The sequence below is a fragment of the Drosophila innubila genome, assembly GCF_004354385.1.
Source record: "Drosophila innubila isolate TH190305 chromosome 3L unlocalized genomic scaffold, UK_Dinn_1.0 0_D_3L, whole genome shotgun sequence".
NCBI lineage: Eukaryota > Metazoa > Arthropoda > Insecta > Diptera > Drosophilidae > Drosophila > Drosophila innubila.
In genome coordinates this window covers 10,684,761-10,710,329 of record NW_022995376.1, presented here as the reverse complement: position 1 = coordinate 10,710,329, position 25,569 = coordinate 10,684,761, and the positions used below count along the sequence as shown (strand labels likewise).

At 37.7% G+C, this 25,569-nt stretch overlaps 1 protein-coding gene across 2 annotated transcripts; it reads right to left on the bottom strand.

The window, feature by feature from the left end:
• Positions 1–464: 464 nt before the first annotated feature.
• LOC117788378 (anion exchange protein 3) lies at positions 465–25,569 on the bottom strand. 2 transcript variants are annotated; one of them, XM_034627142.1, is made up of 14 exons: positions 25,549–25,569; positions 18,467–18,760; positions 9,871–10,018; positions 9,545–9,812; positions 9,351–9,480; positions 8,877–9,038; positions 8,570–8,812; positions 8,361–8,501; positions 7,160–7,339; positions 6,211–6,408; positions 4,433–6,153; positions 2,086–2,280; positions 1,792–2,020; positions 465–1,730 (listed from the first exon to the last, which is right to left on the bottom strand). In XM_034627142.1, the coding sequence occupies exons 2-14, from the start codon at positions 18,542–18,544 to the stop codon at positions 1,659–1,661; spliced, it is 3,765 nt and encodes a 1,254-aa protein (XP_034483033.1). In that variant the 5' UTR covers positions 18,545–18,760; positions 25,549–25,569; the 3' UTR covers positions 465–1,658. The 2 variants fall into 2 exon arrangements, with proteins under 2 accessions (XP_034483033.1, XP_034483034.1); XM_034627143.1 differs by lacking the exon at positions 7,160–7,339 and having other exon boundaries at positions 25,549–25,568.

Here is a 25,569-nt window from a genome sequence, read left to right as displayed (position 1 = left end):
AAAATATGAAATAAAAATATATATAAAAAAAATAACTGTTGATTTTCTAAACAAAACTATTTTAAATACCCAATCAATCAGATTAAAGTCAACTACACTGTTTGTAAATTAGTATTTTTTTATAATTGGAATTATTTGTAGAAAAGAAACGATTTACCATACATGAAATGGACTCGAATAGATTTGCATACTTCGAAAAGAAGATAACTGTTCATAAATAGGTGAAGAAAGAGGATAAATTTTGATAATTATGTAAAAATTCACAAAAATTAGTTCAGTTTCGATAAAGACATAAATTGATATCTAGATCCATCCGAATGTTTCTTTCCCACATGAAAAAAATCTATGTTAAAACGAAAATTTAAACATTTGCTAAGTAAAGCTGAAAATAGAGGCTGTATATAGAAAGTCAACAAGTCCAATAAAGTACAATCCCGTTCAGTAAATAATATAGATTCAACGTATTGAAATTTAATATAATTGCATATTTTATTTGAATTTGAATAAAACAAACTAGACAACAACTACTTAAGAGTAAGTATCGTACGATACATGTACATGCAAGTTACATAAAAATAGGTTTAGGTCGCTTCGAACGGATACACATATATCCGCACATACAAGTGTATGTGTATTTGTATTATTGGAACGAATTACGACTATACAATAGGTAATATTCCCAATAAGAAGGCAAACTTACAGCAGTACGTCACAACGGAGCAATCACTTTAAAAGTGTGCGCTAAACGGGAGGTACGCAAACAATTTTCACTTTTCATTCAGTTATCATTACTATAATAATAATATTACTTCTTTTAAATATATGTTGGGGGGGAGAGGGGGATTTGGGAGTTTAGTTTGTGTGTGTTTGACACTAATTATCACTACGCCAGTTGAAGCTATTTAGTTAATGAATAGTTAATAGTTTCTTCATCATTTCCTTTAAGAATGCTTTATCATGTTCATTGCTCTTTCGATGAGACTAAACCGAGAGTAAGTATTATTTTGATAATAATATAATATATATTAATAATATATATATAATATGCAAAATGTTTTATTGCTAATAATACGCACGAACGAAGAAACGAGAAAACTAAATAACGAGGAAATCAAATAAATACTCGTATATGTCATTTTCTGTTTCTTTTCTAAATATTTTCGCTAAGCAAACATGTTGTCTTAAGGCAGAAATGAAGGTCCTTGTTTGCCTGATCAATCGGGTAATTCTGTTTAGTTTGTTGATCTCGTGTTTTGATCTTGAAAAATACATAATTAGCTACTTTTGCCCTACAATGTCATGTCTCACTTTAGGTACAATGTTTCGCTTTGTTTTGTCGACTCTCTCAATCTTCTTTACAATCTATAGGTTTCAATTCTTCAGGTGTGTAAGTATCTTTTCTTCTCCTCTCTCTTTCTCTTTCCATGTACTAAATACTAATGCAGGTAGTTCGTTCATCCGATCACCAGAACTTGTTTCTTTTGTTACTTTTGATATCATTTTGTTTCTTGTTTGTTTCGTGGGTTGATTTTGGGCTTTAATACTTGTATTAACTAATTTAAAGTTAGGACTAATTAAGTTAGTTTTATGCATTTGGCCTAAGACCTGTGCCCCCTCGGGGCGAGGTCATGTTTTTAACTGTGCTGCTTATTAAGTCACTAGGCTGGTATGTTGGTCTGCTCATAGAAATCGGGTTCAGATTCAGCATTCCTCACCTCGCTGCCGTCCAACTGAAAAATATAAAACATAAATTAAAACACTCATTCAGTTGTATCTTAAATTAAGTCTTACCGCCTGCAGTTCTTCGGGCTTGTAGAGTGAGTTCAATTGCTGTCTGATGGGCACCATTAGGATAAGGAAGAAGGGGAAGGCCAGCGAGAACTTGGATGACTTGACGGTCCATAGAACCACCAGGCAAAGCACTTGGATGGTGGTAAACAAATGTAGTTTCCAGGGACGCACACGCTTCACATAGTTCGTTGGGGGATAATGCTTGACGGGCATGAAATACAGTCTTACACTATAGATATTGATAAAAATTATTAATTTATATAAACTGATAATAGGATTATATCATTGTCTAACCGTTCAAAGAACTGAACGCCACTCATCGAAGCGATGCCCATGTAGAGAAAGACGCCAAAGAGCACGGCCATTGGGATGAGACGCAGAAGAGGCGCCATTAGCACCGACAATCCAATCATCACACAGACAAAGAAGCCGGACAATCGCTGTTCCTTCACATCGATAATACGCGGGGATTCACCAGGAGCATGTGTGCTGCAAAAGAAGAGAGTTGAAACTGGTTAAAAATGGCACCAAATAAAAATTCCTAATAAGATAAGAATAAGAATAAAGTTAGAGAACAAAATAACTATGAGAAAAAGGAAGCAAATTATACTAAAACGATTCCGTTATACTACTTTTCGAAGTCTTCAAAACTGTAATAAAATTAATAATTATTGGTATATTTATAAAATAAGTGAATGCATTTAAAACGTATGTTTGCATAATTAGTTAATTTGAAAAATAAACAAATTGAAGCACCGACAATTGCTTTTAAGTTTGATTTGGGTTGTTAGAGATTAAAAGAGTTCTCTCGACTAAAGCAATTTTGTTTTATTTTCTTAACAGATAACACAGAACATACACAAAGTCTCAAATATTTAAATTTGAGTACTATTTCACTTGAATTCACGATGGGTACAACCCGACCCATACATATCTGATATGGCTAGCATATTTATACGACATATTTTAAAGTCGATCGTCAGTCACAAAAAACCAGCTCTACGATGAACACTACACATCTAAAGCTTTTCGTTTGTTTTCTTTTGCTGATAAGCGCTACTTTTGGTTCATCATTAGACGAGTAAGAAGTATTTCAACTTGCAATACAATACATGTTAATCAAAAGTTTATAATTCACCATTCTCTTTCACATTCGACTGCCCATCATGGCCCGTCATTTAAACAGTGACTTTAATCCTCAAACTGAAATCCCGGATACAGAGTAAGTGAAATTTCAACTCTTAACTTAACTCTTCAACTCATCTGTTAATATCTTCAGTGACTGGATACGCATATCCTTCAATAATAGATGTCGTTTCTGTAATCATAGGTAGGTTAAATTTCAACTTACAATGCAATTTATGTCTATTGTCATTTTGTCAGTCCACACTTCCCTTCCCAATTCGACAACCCCATCATGCATGTTGAACTTTTAACTCATTATCACCTATGCTCATATTTTAATTATTCTTTTAATATATTATAATTATAGGAAACCTTAAGGCTCGCCTAGATGTTTAAGTCAAAGAAATATCAGTTTTAAAGTAGCAAGCGCACAAAATATTACTGTATAGAGAAATTAAAAGTTGGCTTCGTGCTTATCAAGTACAATAATAAGCAAGCAACAACAATGGAACTTGTTGACCTATAAATATATTTACAATGCTATATATATATATATATATATATATATATATATGTATATGTATATATGAAATTGCTTATTCAAACATTGTGTTCTAAATGTATGTTTTCGTTTATGTAGATCAAGATTAACAAAGTTTGGGAATTTACTTCCAAGATAGATGTCAATTATTTATTAAATATTTACTGAACATATTGAATTTCTTTCACAACCACAAAGCACCGCACAAGTCTAAGGCTTTTAATATTGCTTTGGTCGAGTTTAAGATGAGTTCAACAGGTCACATCGAAATCTGATATGACTTGTATATTTATACATGTTTCCTGAATCGGTTGCCAGTCGTAAAAGATCTTCTCTACGATGAACACTTCATATATAAAGCTTTTCAAACGAACCAACAACATAATGATAAGATTAATTACAATACAATTTATGTTCATTATTAATTTCGCAATTCGCAATTCTTTTCTCAAATTCTTCGACTTCCATCATGGCGCATAAACTTTGAATTTATATGAAAGTTTTTAAACCCATAGCTAAAAGGCTCTTTTAATATTTGCAGGCATCATGTTTCCGGTGGCCCCAATATACCACATCGTTTTATAAATATTAAAAATTTCCAGATCAAGAACAATTATAAATAAACAACAGCAATAAATAAATAAAAATGGAATACCGTTTAATCATATAAATATGTGCATATTTATATTGAAAATTCTTTTCTATAATTAACGTCAAAGAAGCATTATATCCTACTTTAAAGTAAAATGTTGTTTTTTTCCCCTTTCTTTTTCTTAGAGAAAAATGATATGCAATGCTATTTTTCTGATTCCTGTTTTGACTTAACTTAGCAAAAATAAATCGCAAATCAAACATATTTTGTTATAAATTGCGACATTCTTAAAAAAATTTGTTATTCTGTATTTGGTATTCTCAGTATTGTTCTTAAAATTGCTTAAGGGAATCGAAGGGAATAGTTAAGGATCAGTAACTCACCGTGACATAATTGTGACTGAGGAGACATGGGTAACCGATCTCACGGTGGCAGCACAATGCCAAGGCATGCCAAAGAGTCCACAGAAGGTGTTCAGCAGGCAGAGCAGCACAATGTCCCAATGGAGGCCGGAACCCTTCTTCAAGCCACGCTCTGGCTTGTCCACGATCAGCTCGGATATCTGTGACTCCATAAAGATGAGGATATAGACAAGTAGAGCTGGCACCACACACGCAAAAGGCACCCAAGTATCGAAGCTCGTGTTGAAGCCGATGAACCAGCCACGTTTCGTGGGATCGCTGGGCGAGAGACCCTCGGGCACCACCAACTTCTCGGTGTAGACTGAAGGCACCAGGTAATCCACGAGCACAAAGATGGCAATGGAGATGGGCACGCCAAAGTCACCAAGTGCTCTCCTCGCATTGCGGCCCAAAAAGTGCGAATTGCGGAACAGTTTCAGGTAATAGGCGACCACAAAGGTGGCCAATGTGAGTATGGTACAAAAGAGGGCCGTGTTTGGCTGATTGCTGGGCAACTTCGAGGCGGAGGATGGAGGAGGAGCCATGGTGGTCGTTCCATTCAACAGACTCACACTCACATTGAAGCTTGTGGCATTGTCATGCTCCATCAGAGTGGGAGGAGGCAGATTGTAGTCGGCGAGCAGAGGATTGAGTTGGTAGATGGACACCAGCTTCATCATGGTCTCCACAATGTAGATCAATGTGATCAAGGCCGAGAAGATCTCCTGCGTGAAGCGGGTGAGCAGACGCACATAGACACTGCCCTCAAATGCCGAGACACAGAGCGCGATGATGATCAGCCAGATTCCAACATAAACCCGCAACGAAAGGAAATCAAACTTGTTCTCCGTGCAGAAACGCATCAGTGCCTCGTCGAAGAGCAAGAGCGGTCCAGTGGTGCCAATGATGACCAGTGGCTGGCAGGAGAGACAGTGGAATATAACGCCCACCAGCGAGCAGGCAATGAGAGTCTCCGAAATGCCAATCCAGCTGTCCGTCTTGGCCGAGGCCAAGCCGCCAAAAGTGATGGCCGTCGAGAGGCAGGCGAAGTACATGAAGATGGTGGCCGCCAGTGTCTCCGTGTTGAGACCATCGAGGATGTCGCTCTTGTACATGGGCATGCGACGCTTGAGGTCGTTGCAGAGACCGCCCCACAGTCGATGTGTCTTGTCCATGGGATTCGGTTTCTTCTTTTTGCCATCCCCACCATCATCGTCATCGCCATCACCACCAGGTCCTCCTGGTCCGGCAATGGCACCCAGTGCCTGCTTATCCAGCAGCAGCTTCTCCTCATCTCTGCCGATCTTGATCATCTCGCTGTCCCGCTTCACCTGCAACGCTTTAATCTTCCGCGTGCGAATCCAGTCTTTCTTGGCCTTCAGCTCATCGAAGGGCAACAGATCGTGACGATCCCAGTTGCCAGGTGGCAGCACAATCGAATCGTCCAAGAACTCATTGATGGCCGACAATAGATCTCGACGATCGTCTGCTTTATAGGCAATGGCATGGAAGTGCTCGTTGGCCATCAGCGTGGAGATGGATCGACCCACCTCATGGTAGTCCAGATCGAAGTTCAGTGGTCCCAGAAGCACGAACATGAAGCGCACAGGAACTGGCACCTCTGTCAGCGAGGGCATCATGACGCCTTCCGAGAGACGCACAAAGGCAATGGTGGGTTGTTCCAGGAACTCAACGGCACCCACCTGGCGAAAGAGAAACTCATTAGTAAATTCTCTAAAGGAATTACGCTTTGATCTTACCAAAACTGTGGTGGCTTCAGCGCCCGCGGGTATGCGCTTGAGTATGGTATCATTCTGCAGCTTCTTGAGATCCTCCTGCGAGGAGGAGTACATGTCATCCTTCATGTCGATCTTCAGCTCGTTGCTCCGCTTGCTGCCGCCAATCTCGTTGGCCGGCAATATCTTGATCTTCTTGTCATCCGTGGTGCCCGAGAGGTTCTGTTAAGATCAGAGAAAGCGTTAATACCCACGAAATTCCAGTGGTGATCAAAAGTGGTTGAGTAACAGGTAAACAGGCACCACATGCAGAACGAAACATCGAAACATCGAAACAGGCGTGCACTTAAGGGTTAAACGATTGATTGGTGCAGTTACGGTAAGGTAGGGGTTAAAGTTAAAACAACAAACACAATTGAGAACTTGCCAATCGTGGAAGTTGGAAGTTGGAGAGCATTTAAAGTGGTTCTAAGAGGGGTCTACGTAACGTGGCTAGAACGAGGCTATGTGGGCTAAAAAGAAACTCGACTCAAAGGCAAAAACAATTGATAAATACAGGGAATGAAACAGATCAAGCAATTGATCTATATTTATATTAAATAAAATTTTCCAAAATATACATTTCTTTAATGAAAAATGTATAAATATATACACTTATTGAATAAAGATCATAATTAAAACTAATCAATCAAGTGATCTGTATTCACATTTAACAATGTTTATGAATGAACATTATCCTTATAAAATATAGACTGTTATTAAGATCGATCTTGTGGAAATGATCAATATTCGTATAGAATACAGGTTATTATTGAAACTGGTCAAACAAAAGATTTATATGCATCTAAATAATAAATAGATGATTGAAATATAGATACTTCTACAGATTTCGGTTTCATTCCCCGTATTCAACTGGAACAAATGGGGATAAAGGGAGATTGTCAAACAGGGGAAAGGGCAATAAACTTATTACACCCAGATACGAGGTCGTCGAGTGTCGTCGATGATCTATGGCCCCCACATTGAGCATCGCTGCCGGCGGCGCACTGGAGGTGACACAGATGCTGCGTCTTGTCTTTGCTAGATTTCGTTGTAGTTGTTGTTGCTGCTGTTGTTGTAGCTGCTGTGACGCCTCCGCGCCCATCCAAAGTAGCTTTTGGTGTGGTGCGCAATCATTCGAGACAAAGTGTACAGTGTAAAGATACATAAATACACATATATGTAGATATATGTATTTTGCACAAACAAAACAGGAAGAACAGAAGAAGAATCGCAAAGAAACGAAAGAAAATAAGTGTGAAAAGATACACACAACAGCATGTTACAATTTGCACAAAGATTTGACAATATTATAAGTATACAAATTGCAAAGCTGCAAATTAGTGAGTTATGGCTCAGATTCGATTCAGGAACGTAAAGCTGATATTAATAATTTCGAAAAATCCATATTCTCAAGAAATACAAAAATCTATAATTGAAATTTTTATTTTTTATCTGTGATGTAACTGAGAGCATAAATTTTTCTGCTCATTTTTAGTTTGTTCGTACAGCTTAACATTGAGATTAAAGACAAGTTAATTAATTTTGTAATTGTTTTCTTGAAAGAATTGAAAGTCAAGAGTTTAGTATTACGAGTATACGCAATTTTTAACAATTAAATAATTAAAGAGATTAAAAATTTTAACCAAGAAGAAAAATTTGTTTTAAAATAAATTATTTGATTTGTGTTCAGCTTGACAAAATGTTAGTTCTCTTTCAGCTTTAGTTCAAATATCTCATCATTTTGCAGCCTTGATTATGAATGTATCTGCAGCTGTATATAAAAGCATATAAGTATCTGTATCTGTTGCTGTAACTAGTAGCTATGTTTTGTCTAAATACAATTACCGATTTGGGTATTAGTTGCTGTTGTTGTTGTTGTTGTACGATATCGAGTGTTGTGGTTGTTGAATGAATGTTGAAATGTAGCACAGTTATGGGCGCATTAATGCAGAAATAGACAAGAGCATATAAGATGAGACACGACGATGATCGTGATTAACAAATATCGCTTAGGAAAGCCAATTTATGTACAGGCAATGAATGAATGCAGTTGAATAGTTAAATTGTGAACACAAATGAATGCGGTGAGTGTCAGTTGATAGAGTGAGTATTCCCAGAGTGTTTGAAATTACCTGCAGGCTAGTGTAACTGTTGTATTTGCGCTTGGTGAAGGGGAGAACACCTTGATGCTCATTCACGTGACGATGGCGCAAGAGCAGCGATCGCATGACCGAAGGCTTATCATTGATATCGATAAGATCATCGACAACCATCTACAAATAAAATAAATATATGGTATGAATCCCTTGTTTAGATAGTAAAGAGATGAAAGGCTTTTTACCTGCTCAACAACGCGATAGGCAACGGCGGGCAGATCCTTCTCGTTAAGGTCCAGAAGGACAACGCCCGTTTCCAGGCAGCGACGCAAATTGAGCAGCGAGTGGAATGAGAGAGAGGCAACATGCGGTTTGCCCCAGCGATCGGAGCCCTCCTCCACATCCTCCTCATATTTGATCCAACGCGCTGTTTCCTTCCACTCCCGATCCTCGCCCACGCCGATGAGCTCATCCAGTTGTACAAATATCTAAAGCGAAAGACAGATGTTAAAATGTGAGAGTGATCTTCAAGATCTTTAAATGAATACACACCTCATGTGGACTGTGATCGACCTCTGGTTTCTTGTTCTGGAACGGTGAAATCGTTATCTGTGGCAACTCACGCAATTTGATGGATGAATGATGTATCTTATGGCGTCGCATAGCGCGAGGATCATCCGAACGATGTGATCTCAGCTCATTAAGATCAGCTTCCTAAAGGGAAAGAAAACCAGTTTGTTATAGTAATGCAATTAAAGAGGGCAACAGTGGGTTAAGGGATCTAACTATGGGATTGTGGTCAACCTGTGTAGCCGGCATTTGGCCATTTGTCTACAGGTGGATGACGAGTCCGAGCGTTCAAGGATGCAGCAAGAGATAAAAGCAATGGTAACAAATGGTATTTTGACTGGTTTAGTAATTTGAATACTACTACCAATAACCAAAGTCAAATGTGGTTAGTTAGCAAGGTATTTTCTTTGGGTTTATCAATTGGATTGGGATTAGCTAGAGTTACGGCTGGCCTACCTCCAATGCCGTGTCCTCAGGCTGCACAGAGATCCTACGCGCACCTGCATCACCGTTCTCCTCGATTGTCTTTTTGGGTTCCACGCTGTCCTGATGTGAGAATTTACGTTGTCTATAATACTGATGGCGGCTATAAGAAAACAACAATTATTTTAAAGGATATCTCTCAATCTTTCAATCTTTCTGCTGCTAACCTTTTTCTGCGTTTACGTTCGTGCGATTGATCCGTGGGCTGTTCATCATAGCTCAGATTGGGCGGTGTGATGACAATTTTCTTCTTTGCATCACCAAATTGCACGTGCTTCTCATCAGCGGAATTGTCCGAGTGATCGCCGTGTCCAGCTCGTTCCGAGACTAATGGGAAATCTTCGGGTATATCATCATAGTTTTGTGCATTATTTAATGGTTCCGTTTGACTCTCGTATTCCGAGTCCTCCTCTATGTTAAGATCATTGGGGCGTACTATAAATGGTGGGAAATATATTAAGATGGTTTCTTTTTGAATTTGGGATTCACTTACCACTGCTCTTTTTGCGGGAACCAATGGGCAGTTGGCTGTTGTCCTGGAAGGTGTTCACATCGAACTTCTCTTTGCGTGCACTTGAGCCGGCAAAGACCTTGTCCATTTCCAAGTCCAACAGCACTTCATCGGGATCCTCATTGCCGGACTATGAAATATGCGAAAAAATAGCATATATTTATAAGTAATGGTTACTCAATTGCTGCTTCTTCTTATGATTTCTGGTCACGTTATCCGAGTCAAAACAACAAAATACTTTTCAATTAAAAATCTATAAGAAAAGAAAAACGTCAGTCATGTGACTTGGCAGCATCACGCTGCTCATTGTTATTGTTGATGTTGTGATTGTTGTTGTTCTTGTTGTTGTTGTTATTGTGAGTATTGTTGTTGTAGTTTTGTATTTGTAGTTGGCGCGTGACGTCGCTGTCTTGTCATGTGTAAATATAATTCTGTAAATATTGACAGTAGCGCTCCGCACATTGTATCTTGCAGACATCATCATGATATCCCATTCCTGCCTCCCCCCTCAGCCTCCATTCACCCGATCACTGTGCTACGCACTCTAGAAATATAGCTGGTGCTCTGTCATATATCATACAATAGAATAGTCGGCTCGTACATCATCTCTTTGTAAGTAAGTATATTTAATGGCGTTATTGTTAATTGTTTTTAATCGAAATCAATTGATTTTCATAGTGACGAAAGCATTGATTGTCCAATTTCAAATTGTCGTTTATTCCTGCTACTTGTTGTTATCGATTGTACATTACAAATATTGTGTTTATGACATCTGCTAATAAACAAATCATTCAGTGAAAATATAAGATATATAAGTATCTTTTACCAAAACATTCATCGATCAAACTGCAATTTCAAATACAAAATTTCGTATTTAATTTAGCTCGATTTAAGAAGGTTTTCCTCCAACTTAAGGCTTTCTCTTAATACAAGGAAATTCATTCGTCAAAGCATTAAGTCTGCTGGTATTATAATAATGTGGCACATTAGCCAACTGTTTGTTTGACTTTAATGGCACCTTCTAACTGTTTGCTTAAGGTTTTCCCAGCCGCAACAACATGAAATCCATCTTATACTAAGCACACACATAAATGAAAATGAAAATGAGAAATGAAATTAACTTTATAGCAGCCCTCTTTTCCCCATCTCCGTTCTATTGTATACACAACAATAATAATACCTGTCTGCCACGCCCACTACACCTTCCGCCTCCTACACACTTTGTTTGACATTTTATGCTAAATTTCTGAAATAACTTTATGATATCGCGGAACTCGTAGTATCCTTGACAATTACGCGGGCTGATAAGAATATAAAAAAAGCGAGAGTAATAAGGGAACACACAATAGAAAATGTAAAAAAAATAGATAGAAATATGGTGTATATATATATCTAAACAATATTTCTGTTGGGTTGAGTTCGCATAGGTTCGGTTCCGAGTCTATAAATAGCAATTTAATAACGTTGAGAGCCTGCACGTGGGAATATCAAATGTGTCCACGAGTCAACGGTAAACTGTCCTGTCTCTAGCTGTCTCCCTCCCTCTCTCTCTCCCTCTCTCTCTCTCTTTTTCCGTCTTGGTGTGTTTGTGATAAGTCAAAGCGTAACGTGGCATGTTACGTTAATTAATCGATAAGCGACCAAAGCGAGCCCAAGGAGAGAGAGAGAGAGAAAGCGAGTGAGAGAGAGAGGAAAAGTGCGGTCGCATATGAAAATTATAATGATGTTGATGTTGTTGCCATTTTCTGATTAGCAGATAGTCAGCGTGTAGACACTAGCGTGCCCACTAAAAGTATTTTGTCATACAGCCATTAGCCAAGGCCATCATTATGAGTTAACCGCTTACAGGTGCATCACCCACACCCACATACACCCACCCACCCACTCATACCACCCAAAACCACTCAACTTGCCATCGCTGATAGCAGAGGCAGACAACGCATTGTAGACACTGTGCTATGCAGCAATGTCAACGTTGCTTATCAGAATAATCGATGGCATACCTTGCCAACTTCCTCCCCTCTCCACTCCCACACCCAACCTGCAGTTCACCTGTCTGAGATGTCAATTTTCGTTTGTGGTTGTTTGTTTTGCGTTTTGCTAAATTAATATGAAAACGCCGATGATCTTATACACATTGCCAACCACAACAACAACGACAACAACAACAGCGACAACCCTAGTTGCTAGTCTAACAACACCCCAGATGCAACCGACGCAAAACACTTGAAAACAAGCGAAAAATTTAAGCAAACAATTTATTTAAAGATATTTTTGAGCATGCCCAAATAGCTGAAAAACAAGCGTGACAGTTCCTCAACAATTTGTCATTTAAACTAAATAAGAGAAAAGTATTTGTTTAAATTTAATAAACAAATTTCAACATATTATCTGCGTATTAAAAATAGAAATTAGAAATAGTCCAAGACATTTCACGTCTTAAAGAGGATGTTTATAATGCATTCGAATTGTTTAAAATCCTCAATTAAATATCAAAGAATTTTATTTAGATTACTTAAGCATATAGTACTATATATTAGTTATATTTTCAATTACAAGTTTTCTAGCTTAAAAACTTTTAATATTTCCCAAACGATCTCACGAATCTGTGCTAATCTTTGAAAATTCTGTTGAGCTTGCAAATTGAATTGAATATTTATTTCGGTCCCTACTCAGGTGTGCAGCAGTGTGTAAGCACTCAGGCACACACTCACTCTAACACTCAACACTCATACTCAACACTCACGGCTACTCATCTGCTTTAAAAGTTAGTCATGTATGTGGCAGTTTGCTTGTTGAATGTTTCTGATGCGATTTGACAACTGCGACTGAGCATTTCCCAAGGGGCAAGGGGTGAAGAGAGAAGTTAACAGCGAGAAGCAAGATAAACGAGGTAGCTAACTGAGGGAGGAGGGGAGGGGGGAGTGGATACATTGAACGGCACGTGACTTATAAGTCATAAACAAGTTATGTGGTCGTGGCCTAAGCAACTTTTTGTTGCCATGTTGCATGTCTGCCAAATTGAATCAAATTGTGGCAAACAACTTGAACAGATTTGAGTGTTTGCACTGACTGCTGTTGTTGTTGTTCTTGTTGTTTTAGTTGTTGTTGCTGCCACAACTTTATATAAGCAGTTGGGACCAATAAGTTTTCAAGTCAAGCTCAGACGTTCGTGCTTAACTTTTCATCACCTCTCGTTGCCATTAAAAACGTCAGCGTCTCAAGTTTTGTGGCACTCTGTTCGACATGTCCGTGTCCATGTCAACCGCCATTTTGACAGCCGCCCACCCCTCCCCCTTAGCACTTCTTCAGCTTCCTTTTCACCTACTCTTACTATCTTTATTCACATTACTTGTGCACGAATTTTACGCCTAACAATGTTCATTTTGGCGAATAAAAAGCTGACGATGATAGATGGCGTGAGATACCCTGTTATAGTCCTTAGTCCTTAGACTACAATAGAGTAGCTATATATTATTAAAAAAAAAAATTTTGAAGTAATTAAAGAATAATTTTTGAGTTTTTATTAAGTAATTAAATAGTAATTTTTTTTAAATTGCAGAGCATTTCTATCAAACCAATTGTTAAATTTTCCAAGAGTAATTTTTTTAATAAATATACAGATATATTAATAGAATTGAAATTTTTCAATAGTAAAATTATTAAAATAAAATAATCAATCATTTAATATTTAAAATGTTATCTTCTTTTTTCAATATTTTGCCTTGCTATCTAGCTTTATACCACTGATAGAATAAAAACTTATCATACACATTTCTTTTTCTTAAGTTATTTTAAGAACAGCTGAGAATAGGAATAAAAAAGTATTCAGGACATGAATCAATATTGTTCAACTTTACATTTCACTTTTGACTGTGATACTTTTGCCAGATACTTTTTATGCTTAACTTTTTAAGAGGGGTAAATCAAGGAAGAGGGGCACAAAAGAAACCGAAATGATGGAAATATTCCCGAATGTTGCGCATAATTTGCGACGATTCCTTTGGGCTGCTTTCAGGTCCTTTTTGACAACGCATTTTGTGTATTTGTTTGCACAAATTAACGATGCTCGAGCCCGCCTGTGTTCGCGTTTGTCTCCCCGTCTGTCTGTCGCACTGTCAGGCCGTTTAGTTGTCCGTCTTTGTGAGTGTGTGTGTTAATTTAATGGGAATACCGCAGCGGAAATGCTCGACCAAGCTGAAGGACAGGAAGCGCGCGAGACAAAGAAAGGACAGGGCGGGTTGGGGCAAGTGAGAGGGGAGAAGGCATACAGCTGCCACGTGTAAAAGGTCAAAACGTTCATTGTGCTCTTAAAGGCGTTAAAACATATCGTATTTGTGCTGACGCTGCGCCTCCGACCGTTTTGCCACAAGAGTTACAAAAGTGTTGCACACTTCAAGGTCAACGTATTATCTCTCTTAGTGTGTGTGTGTATATATGTATGTGTGTGCGTGTGAGTGGGTGTGTAAGTGTCATGCAAAGCATGCGATATGAGCAAATGATACTGAAATTGAGATTGCTTTTCACTTGGCTTCTTGCCTTCTGTGTATGTGTGTGAATTAGGCTCAAACACAAACACACACAGCGACCGCAAAAAAGATGAGCCTCCAAAAGAGAGCGTATCTCGTTTGTCCCGTTATATTTGCGCCCATGTGCCATTTTATCACATTACGTTGCGTGATTGCCCGAAAAAGTATGCAATATTTAAGTGAATGTGAGCCAGTATATATGTATGTGTGTGTGCTTACGAATTTCTACAGTGGCTCACAGCTTTTTTCACTCACTACATTTTTAAGTTTGTTTGGTTTTTATTGTTTTGGTTGGGTTTTATCTAGTATTAAATTAATAAATATATTCATTTAAATTGTGTAATATTTAAGAGTTGTGGGTCAAAAAAGCTGGCAGCCACTGTAGCTGTGTGTGTGTGTGTGTGTGTTGAGCCTGGGCAATTGGCCAAGTTGCTCACTTGTTGTGCTGGGCTTATACATTTCTGTCTATAATTTTATGAAAAATTTCGGTTGTCGCAGTGTGTGTGTATCTGTAGTTGTATGTGTGTGCGTGAGCACAAATGTTTTAATATTTTTCAAGGTTGTATGCTCTTGAAAACTTTTGCAGGTGTTGTGTGCATGTAGATTACAAATTTATCTGTATCAGTGTGTGTGTGTGTGAGTGTGTGTATAACGGTATAAGTATTGCAAGTTTTATAGATCAAACATTCAGTGAGGTTTACCTTGAAGGCATCGAGTATTTATGCGAGCAACAACAAAGTTTTTACAATTGCAATTTTTATAAGCAAGTTTTTGTTTTTGCAAACTTTAAAGCACAACTTTCACTTGGTTACAGTTGTAGTTATTTAGTTATTATAGTTGTTGCTGTTGTTGTTGCTTTCGTAATAGTTGCTTCTTGCTGCCTGTTGCACTTTGACCCGCGAGCTGCTGAACAGTTCACAGAGTGTTGCACAAGCAGCAGCAGCCTCAGCAGCCGCAACAAGCACGTTAAAGACACACACACACACACACACCCCTTCGCACAACAACAACGATGCAAAAAGTGTGAACGCGAAACAAAAGACGAGCTCTTTAAGCCAAAAATAGTTGTGGCATCTGAGAAGGTTTCCCAGCAAATGTCGCTGCTGCCACTGCTGCTGCTGTTGCTGCCACTTCTGCTGCTGCCACTGCTGCTGCTGCCAATGCTGCTGCTGCTGCGGCACACATGTTTGTCCTGCGCAGGCGCAAAATAAAAGCGCGCCTTCCTCTTACAGTTAACTGTAGCATAGCACACAGCTGCCAACCGCGCTGCTTACTGCGCTGCCAGCGTCGCTGCAGCGCCAACAGCTGTTCGGCCACGGCCATGGCAGCCGCTGGCAGTGACGCCGACGCCGACGTCGACGTCGACGCTGACCGAGGCGAGGCTTTTACAACTGCTGACGTAAATCAACTGCACTTTACGTGCGAGCCAAAAGCTTCTGCTCGTGAAAGCTCGTTGACATTTCGGGCAGCGACTGCACCTAACGCACTGCTGCATATTTCACAAAAGACCAGAAGCTCAAGCGAAAGAGAGAGACAAAAGAACGAGAGAGAGAGAGGAGAGTGAGAGCGAAAGCAAACCTTGCACACGGTCAAGGTCGACACAGTTGTCTGTGTGAGTGAGTGTGAGTAAGTGCGGGAGAAAGCGAGTGGGAGAGAGGGAGAGTGAGTGGGTGCCCAAGCAAAGCTTTGACCAAAAAGCTTCCTTTTAAAACACTATGCAAATTAGAAGCACTTGAATGCACTAATCTATTAATAATATTTCAAATTCACAGAATAAATGTTATCAAATAATATGCAAATTCAAAGAGAAAACTATTCGATTATACTAAGAAAATTTATACAAATTTGCGGTCATCTTTATTATTTGTTCTTTTGTTTTAAGGCGAGTTCTAAGAAAATTTGTCATACAGTGCAGTATGTTATTTAAATGTTTTGATAAAGAAAAAAAGTCACAGTATTGTATTTGTTGATGAAAAAGGTTCTTTTCTTGCAAAATAAACAAAAGATGTGATTTTTTTCCGCATGTCAATTTATTTACTTGACATGCCGTATATTTTTCTTATCAAAGAATTTTCAATGGATTTAAGTTTGTATTGAATGAAAAATATATTTCTGAGTATTCTTGTAACTTTTCTTGGAAAATTCTGCGATTTACTTTAAGATTAGCTTCGAAAAAGAAATTATTATTGCATTTATTTCAATTCTCTATATTTTGTGAAATAATTTTGTAACCAATGTGCCATGTGCGTGTTTTAGGCCGTCGACGACAATTACGAATGATAACAGGTAGCTTTAGTGTTCACATTACATTTATATGACACACACACACACACACACACACAAATAGAGAGATGGCACCCGCGGGGTAAACTAACGAGTAATTGAAATGTTGCGCGCCTAAATCATAGTCTACTTAGTTGAGGCAGTCAACGCTCTTTCTCTTCCTCTTGGTCTGCCTTGTCAATTAAGTTAATAGTCTGAGTAAATGCTGTTGTTACTCTTCTTGTTGTGTGGCGAGTGTAAGTGAGTGTCAAGGTGAGGGGATTGGGATGGCTTTCGACTCAGGTGTCAACGATTTGATTACGAGCACTTACAGGCCAATGCCAATGCCAAACAGTTTATTGCTTTTGTTGCCACTTTTCATATTATAACTATTGCAGTTGCAGTTGTTGCAACCTTGACCACGAATATTGATTTCCTGTTGTTGACTGTCGACACTCGACTGCCGACTATTGACTGTTGACTCTGTCTCTTTCTCTGTTTTAGTGTCTGTCTGCCTGACAGTCTGTCTGTCTGACAGTCTAACGAGTTTCCTGTGCCCCGCTGTTAACTGTTTTCTGTTTCTCTGTTTAGACGCACAATTAAAAGTGCGTTTTAGTTGATTTTTTTCTGTTTCTGTTTCTGTTTGTGTTTTGTTTTGCTCTCGCTTTGTATTCAGCCTTTTTTCATTTCGCTTTGGCCTTAAGGCCGCCCTCGTTGCTCTGGCTGCTTGTGCCAAGCGGCGTATACGTAATGTGCTCGCTTTTGTGCTCGCATTTCGTTACTGTTACTGTTACTGTTACTGTCACTGTGTGAATGACTGAGCATGATTATGTGCCCCTCCCCCCCGCAGGCCTTGCACCCCCCACACATGTGTTCAGTCCTAGTCTAGGGTATTGGCATACGCAAGCGAAATTGAAAACGAAATCAAAATCGAAACCAAAAAGCGAAACTGGTTTCTAAATTGTGTCACTGACTGCCTGGCGGGCATTGGGCCAATAACGGCAACAACAACACCAACCACAAAGGCAACACCAAGTGCGGAAATGTATAACAAAATACACAAATTGCGATAGCAACAATAACATAAAATCAATAACAATTACTTGACATTACTCGAGTACAAAAACAAAAAAATAATAAAAACACCGAAACGAATTAATAATAATAAAAATGCATATAAAAAATGTGTGTAAACTCGAAAGTCAACGCATTTTGTTAACGATTTTTTCAATAATTTGCTGTGGAAATTTACTGAGTAACAGTAAATGACAAGATTAGATGAATTAAAAAGATCCAAGTATATCTAATCGAACATTAGGAAGTGTTGCTCATATTTTCACTACGATGACAACATATGACAAATGGATTTTTAGAGGTTCGAATAGAATTCTCGTACTCGTCGCGATTTTAATGTGTTAATCTGGCTAATTATTTATTTTTTGAAGTGCACTTAAATACTCTGTAAAATAAAAGGCAGCTTAAACGGGTAGTTAGACTCATTTGATTAATGCCTGAGTGAAGAAGTTCTAAGACAAGAGTTCCCAAATTAAAAAAAAAATAAATTATTTGCAGAACTCACATTACTCATCCATCAAAACAATTACAAATCTATTAAAAATATTCAGAATTTTTATATTATCACCAAAACAAGATTTTCTAATATAAAAAATTACAGTTTTCTAGTCATACCCCAATTAATTTCCCCTTGGTTATTTTATTTAATTTTTTTACATTTTTAAACTGTAATGCCATAATTGAATTATATAATTCTCGTATTTGCCACTCACCTTTTTCTTTGTATTGAAGCCCAGGAAGGACAATTTGCGAACATTGTTCTCCCTGCCGCTGGCCGAACTGAAACTCATTTTGTTGGTAGTTCCTTACAGTTCCAAAGTGTTGTTGAAAGCTCGATCCTTGTGAGGATCGTTTTGGATTAAAGTCTGTCTATTTGATGATCTGTAGGCGCCTGCACCAGCGAATTTGCATTGAAGTGTGAGTGAAACGAGGTGGCCACTGCGTATGCTCCAAGAATCTCGGCATTCGGTGCAATAATTTCCAGCGGGAGATCAACCAATGGACAACTGAAAAGGAAAGAGCAAAGAGGAGAAGAGGGTTACCACTTAGAACGCAATTTCATTAATAAACAATATAAGAATATGGACAATCAAAAAGAGAGGGGCAATTGCTACACACACAAACAATCAACCAAATAAACAGACTGAGAATAGAGCAATAAAATTGCGCGATGCGACTCAATTAAAGTCAAATGCCAGAAACACGCACTACTTGGGAATTGCTAGAGGAGGTCGAGCACGCGACTTTCGTTGCTTCTAATTTTTTCACTTGATCAATTCGCCGAACTCTGAACACTGAACACTGAGCACTGAACATTGTACATTGTACAGGGTGGGGTCTGTTTGATGACGACAATGATGCCAGACAACTATGATAATGATGACAGTAATGATGATGATGAGACGGCGGCTTCTCACTGATCGTACACTTAATGGCGACATTAGAACAGCCTTTTTGAGAAGCCGCATTTATTTATTTATTACTTCTATTTTCATTATAATTATTTTCGGAATTAACTGTTGAGCAAAACAAACAAATGAACTCGATTGCGACACCACTCGAACTAGAATTCAAACTGACAGACTGAGTATCAAATTGAACTGTGAGTGTTAACCACAATTCACAATTCACAACTCAAAGGACTTTTGCGTGTTGGCGGCACCTTAAAAAACTGTATAAATAATTTAGTAGGCACCTTTTGTATTTTATTTTTCTATTCACAAATTGAATTATCTACACGAAAGCGAACGTGAACGCGTCGTATCTACAGGATACGTAGCTGTATCTGTAGGATACGAACACGAGAGAGGCCAAAATAAACGCGAAGCACGCTCAATGACAAACGAAAGCCGTGTGAACCTGTTGCGGTTGCGATGGCGCTGATTTATGTGTGGTTCCCAGAACATTTTCCACCCGACTCGATTCGTTATGCCGAACCACAGCAGAGAAACGATTGTGATTCGCACCACTCGTGTCACTTCATGTTGTGGTGTGCTGGGCTGTGGTGTTAATGGATGAGTCGCGAATCCGACATGAGTCTCGTGCTTAGATACGGCCTATTTCTATAGCCTCCGCAAATGCTCTATAGCTATCCCTCGCAATTTGTTTTCATTTTGGCCAAGTTCGCTATTTGTTGTTCACTGATTATGCAAGACCAATGTGACCAGACACTGTCTTAAACTCGATTCGTTGTGCGATAAAATTGATGAGTTTATTTCGACGTGTGTTTGTCTATAGTTCGGCCCTGGATTAAACTTGAGCTGTTGTGCACACAACCAACACACACACACACACACACACCCAACCACACACCCACACAGGGACTTAACCTTGACAATGTGTGAACTGCCTTACTTACGAGCAAGTTATTAACTAATAAACTAACTTGATAGATTGGACAAATAGAGAATTTTATAAACTTATTGGCCTTATCATGGAGGAAGTATCTACTTTTAAAGCTCAACAAACTGATATATCAATGCAAATTTGATTATTCTTCATCATTAGGAACAAAATGCAATTGTTTTAAATATAAATATTACCTAACAAATAAATCATATATTAATTAGGAACGACTCTTTAGATTTGAAAAAGATATGACATTTTGAATGTTTTGAAGAAGTGTTACTTTTGACACTCTTAAGGAAAAAATAGACACTGATGAAAAAAATTAATTCTAAAATTTTAATGCAGAATCAAAGTAGAGGCCAAATAATCATAAACTTGACATTTAGCAAGAAAATCAGTCAGTATTTGACAAAGTTATGCCATTTTGAAGTAGTAAAGAAGGCCTTCGATATTATTTTTAATCAAAGTTTAAGAAAAGTTCACTTAAGAACATATTTATCAAAGTATTTCGCTCTAAAATGTGATAAATATCGACTTTCACAAGTGTCTACGTTCTTTCTCAATCATTGTGAATATATTTAGTTAGTCTCTGAATCATTTAGCAAATATTTTATCTACTTATTAAATTATGTTATCAACAGTTATTTGTTCAATGTATTGCACACATCATTGAGAACTGGGAATTCCACATGTTAAAATGAAATGATAGAGTTCATATATAGAAACAAAAGATTAGACTGATGTACGTCAGCTGATGAACTCAACCCATCTATTTAAGTAAAAGTCCATCATAGACCACTTACGCGTCTAAGAATATTCCTTTCTTTACCACAATTAATCTCAACACACACATAGGCAATCTAAATTGGTTTATTTATAAATTTTGCAATCGAACCGATCGAGGAGATCGCGTGACTCGCTGGGCGCTTCAATTTGTGGCACGTAGCGCAAAAATAACGAAACTAATTTACACGTTTTTATGAAGTTATCAGAAAAACTAGACAAGTGTGAATGTTGAGTACCATAAAGCAAAGGTGTTATATCTTAAAGCAAAAGCAAATAAATTCACAAAACAAAAACAAAATTCTGAAAATAAAACAAAAGCAAAGGAAAGGAAACAAAATTAACGTGGTGATCAATTTTATGGGTTCATTAACAGGCGCTGGTGAAGCGAGTCAAACGATCGATCGATCGATCGCTTCGAGTGTCTGGCTTAATTTTGATTTAAATTATTGTTTGTATATGAATTTGGTAAATGTCAGAGAGTCCGGTCCCGGTGCGGCTCTTATCACAAGGCTACCCTAAACATCCATTAGAGCCACCTATCGAGATCGCTTATCGTGGTTGCGATTTCAAATGCTCACCAACTATTTAAACAATTGACAGTAATGTATGGGCACCGATCGTAAATTATCAACATACATAATTGTCAATAATGTGTCGTGTAATAAAACTGATTTCAAATATTGCCACATATGCATTCACATCTATCTACATACGTCATCATAACGATTATTGTTTTAAAAATCGACTTATCAATGTGCTGGAATTTAAAAGTGGCAAATCTTGAATCACGTGTTCTCCTTATCGTTTAAAGTTTCAACGATAAACAACTCCAGATCTAGCCGGTTTTCTCTGTAACATTTCATAATCAACTCAAACAGCTGCCACTCCAATTGATTGTTGCAGTTGCAGTAGCTGACGATGATGCTGATGATCATGATCATGACCCAACTCCAGCTGCGGCCCAAGAACCGGTTTACAAATTGCAACAGTTAACAGGCAGCTGCAACTGCAACACCAACAACAACAACAGCAACTGACATTGAACTTGAAGCGAGCAACTCTCTATAGAGAGGGTTGCACTGCAATCGAGCGTATTTCCTGTACGCAATAAAAAACGAAAAGACCTCAACCCACTCGACTGTTAAAACATACAGTTTATACTCGAAATACACTCTCTAAAGAGGGCGCCATCGAAAGTGGATAGTCAAGTGTGACCATATATAAATACTCATACTTATTATGATTATATATGGGGGGCTGGCATTATAATACTCGATAATTTGAAAGCTATTGCTTGAGTGTAGCCCTAAATCGTTCACTATACCGCAATAAATTGCGATTAGAAGAAATTTCATTTTTATTTTGTCCCGTCAGACAGCTCGTCGTATCAATAGAAATGGCCAGAAGAAGGTTGTGATAGCGAGAGGTGCTAAAGAAGTTGTCGAATAAATATAATAAGTAAAGGTAAATAAAGTTTACAAACAATTTAGTTATATTAATGCTATACTTTACGAACTACCCTCGCACTTCCACAGTCTAGTTCCATAAATTATGCAATACAGCTGAATTTATTTGATGTTGTTGACCTAGCCCGTTGAAAGTAGCTTCCACTTCCACTCGAGTGTTAACCACCCAGTTGCCAAGCCCAACCACATGAAGGATTTATGGTCAGTTAGCCGAATGTGGGTAAAGTCTCGCAGTACTTCAAAACTTATTGCAAGTACAAACACTGATCAAATAAAAAAAAAAAACAAAAGCAAAGACACACAAAAAACAAACATAAAATATTTAGAAACGTTTCAATGCTTCACTGATTTTTCACAGTGCCATGAAATGAAAACCAATTGCAATTCAACAACTTCCCCAACTGTAAACAATAAAACGAACAACAACAAAAACAACAAGGCAAACACATAACTCTAATTGGACTACCGTCGAACCAACTAATGACCAACTGACACTATGACAGACGATCGACGTTCAACGTTCTCCGACTCTCTGACTAACTGTAAAATGTAATCGATATCAATACTACCGCCGTTTATCGGGGGTTCTCTGTCCTCTTTTTCTTCCGTTTAGATAAGCATACTTCACAGTCATGATCCGGCTGAACCAAACAATCAACTTATACAATATAACTACACATTCGTCAACATTTTTTTTATAAATATGTATGAATAATAATTTCAAGAAAACCCTAGAATACTAAACACACTCTTAAAATGGGGTTTACTAAAGAGAAAGAGGGATATAAAAGAGAAGAAAAGAGTCCAATGCAAAAATGACTAATTGTCTTTTTGTTAAACATTGTTATTACAATTAAAAGCAATGAACTTTTTACTAGACACACAATATGATATATTTTCGATAGAAACCACGGTAAGTTTAATTATTCTAAAAAACTTGAGAAAAAACTTGATTGATTAGAACAAGAATAGGAAAGTTCAGGAACTACAAAGCTATCCATCAATAAGAAATATTAAATATCATATCAGGTAATACAAAAGAAACTCAATATGTCACAATAATTCTATAATTTTAAGAATGGCTGTATACATAAGTGATAAAACAATGATATGATAACTGAAAAAAATTATACTATCAAACGATATATCATGTCAAGTAATTTGAGGAAGTCGTTATAATAGTGAAAAAAAAATACTTTTATTTTAAGTTAAGGGAAACTCGAAAGATGATTGCATTGTAAGTAAATCTTATATCATATAAAGAAATACGGAAGAAATTCTTAATTAATAGGTCAAGACGCTATGGTAACTCCAAAGTATTAATAAGCATAATTTTCTTAAATTTTAGTTACTAATCTCATAATATGGTTGAGATTGATGTCTATTCATAGTCCCATGCCCCACCAATTTCATATAGGAAGACCCACTCCCATTTGTTATTACATACTCGCACATACTTTAAATTGCAGCCGTTGCAAATTCCGTGAACCGTGCACAGGAACAATAAATACTACTAGTCTGAAAAACAAAACATGAGCTCGCCACAACTTGTGTAAACAAAAGTGCAAAAGCCAACAACAATAATAACAATAACAGCAACAGCAGCAACAGCAACAACAAAACAACAATCAACTTTAAGCGTCATGATACATTTTGGTTAAATATCAGGAAAGAACAAAAAACTACACACAAGTCAAGATAAACAAATTCTAGTTACCATTGTTGTGTTGTACCGTTTATCGTCGGCGGGTCGCAAATGGGTGAGAGAGAAGTGGGAGGATTGACAGTGAAGGTGGTTTGGGGAGAGGGAAATGGAAAGAATGAGAATGAGTAAGAGCAGCGTCGAAGAAGGCAGCCAAATTATTGAGCCATTACTCACACAGCTGTAACCACAAGAGAGCAAGCGAGAGGGCGAGTGCAGAGAAAGAGGTGGAAAGGCGTTGTAATGTAAAAGAAACAACAACTACAAAAACATCAACTGCAAGCCGCGAATTTCACGTGCACCGAAAGCTTAAAGCGCCACAAACTTAACGGTGCTGATAACAAAGCCCCGCAAACTTTGAATGCGCTGCCGGCGCGTGCGGCACAAAAGACTTGTTGTTCTTGTTGTTGTTATTGCTGCTGTTGTTACTGTAACAGTAGTTTGCATAAAAGCAGACAAGCTTAGCATAGCGCCAGCTGGGTGAAGGAGACAGACAAAAGAGAGAGAGAACACAACACGATTGAGAGACAATAAAGTAAACATAGTTTACTTTGCTTTTGCCAGTGAAACAACAAAAAATAGTAATAAAATGCAAAAAACAAAAAACAAAAGAGATGGATGAAAATTAATGGTGAATGGACGAACAATCCGGCTAAAACTATGTGGAACCAGTTTGTAAAGAGATACTCAGAGAGCCAAAAGAGTCCAGAGAAATGGAGAGAAATGTTTTAGCCAAAAGAGAGTCACAAAGTCAGTCACATGCTGCATTTGCGATCTTGATTGATTCTTGTTTTGTTTTTCTATTTTTTTTTCGAGTTTAAGTTTTGTGGGAAGTCAGAGATTAATTAATATTTTATGTTCAACCTAATAATTCAGTTATTGGACTGTCAACAACAAATCCATCAGCATTTTAATTTTCTTTAACTACGTTTTGTGACAAATGTTCGTGTTTTGCTATTTTTTCACTCTTCTCTTTCCAATTTCCAATATTCGAGTTGTGTATTTGGTATTTGGTATACCCTGCAGACAGTAGATACTTAGAATAGGTTATGTTCAGCTAAGCCCTTGTTGATAACTAATGGAAGACTTCAAAAAAAAAAAAGACTGAATTGTTTACAGCGTATCTGTGGTCGATCATTCATACTTGTTGACCGTTATTTGCGTCACTTTTCACTATTTCAAGTACATACAGAAATCGCTTGTCTATTATTTGACACTTTTTCTTTTAGGCGGATCACTCGGAATTTCACAATAACAAGAGGGAGGAGATAAAGAGGCTAGGGATCAGCGTCGTCATAGCCGCAATATTCGAAACGGGGCCAAAAAAGTCACATAAGTTGAGAATATTCAAATTTTAAAAATGGCACAAAAATAGCAGACACAACAATAATAAAAACAAACAGAATACTCGTACATACAATACATACTAGAATAAAAAGACATTCGTGCAGACAGAATCGTAAATTAAAATATAATAACAATTGACACGTACTTTAAAGATCTCTTTTACCTA

What these genes read in the sequence shown, in the direction of transcription:
- LOC117788378 (XM_034627142.1), bottom strand. Translation starts at nt 18,544, where the DNA reads ATGAGTTTCAGTTCGGCCAGCGGCAGGGAGAACAATGTTCGCAAATTG. An exon ending in CTGAGGACACGGCATTGGAG is followed by an intron (nt 9,039 to 9,350) that starts GTAGGCCAGCCG and finishes CTTTCCCTTTAG; the next exon opens with GAAGCTGATCTTAATGAGCT. An exon ending in GGCGTTCAGTTCTTTGAACG is followed by an intron (nt 2,021 to 2,085) that starts GTTAGACAATGA and finishes CAATATCTATAG; the next exon opens with TGTAAGACTGTATTTCATGC.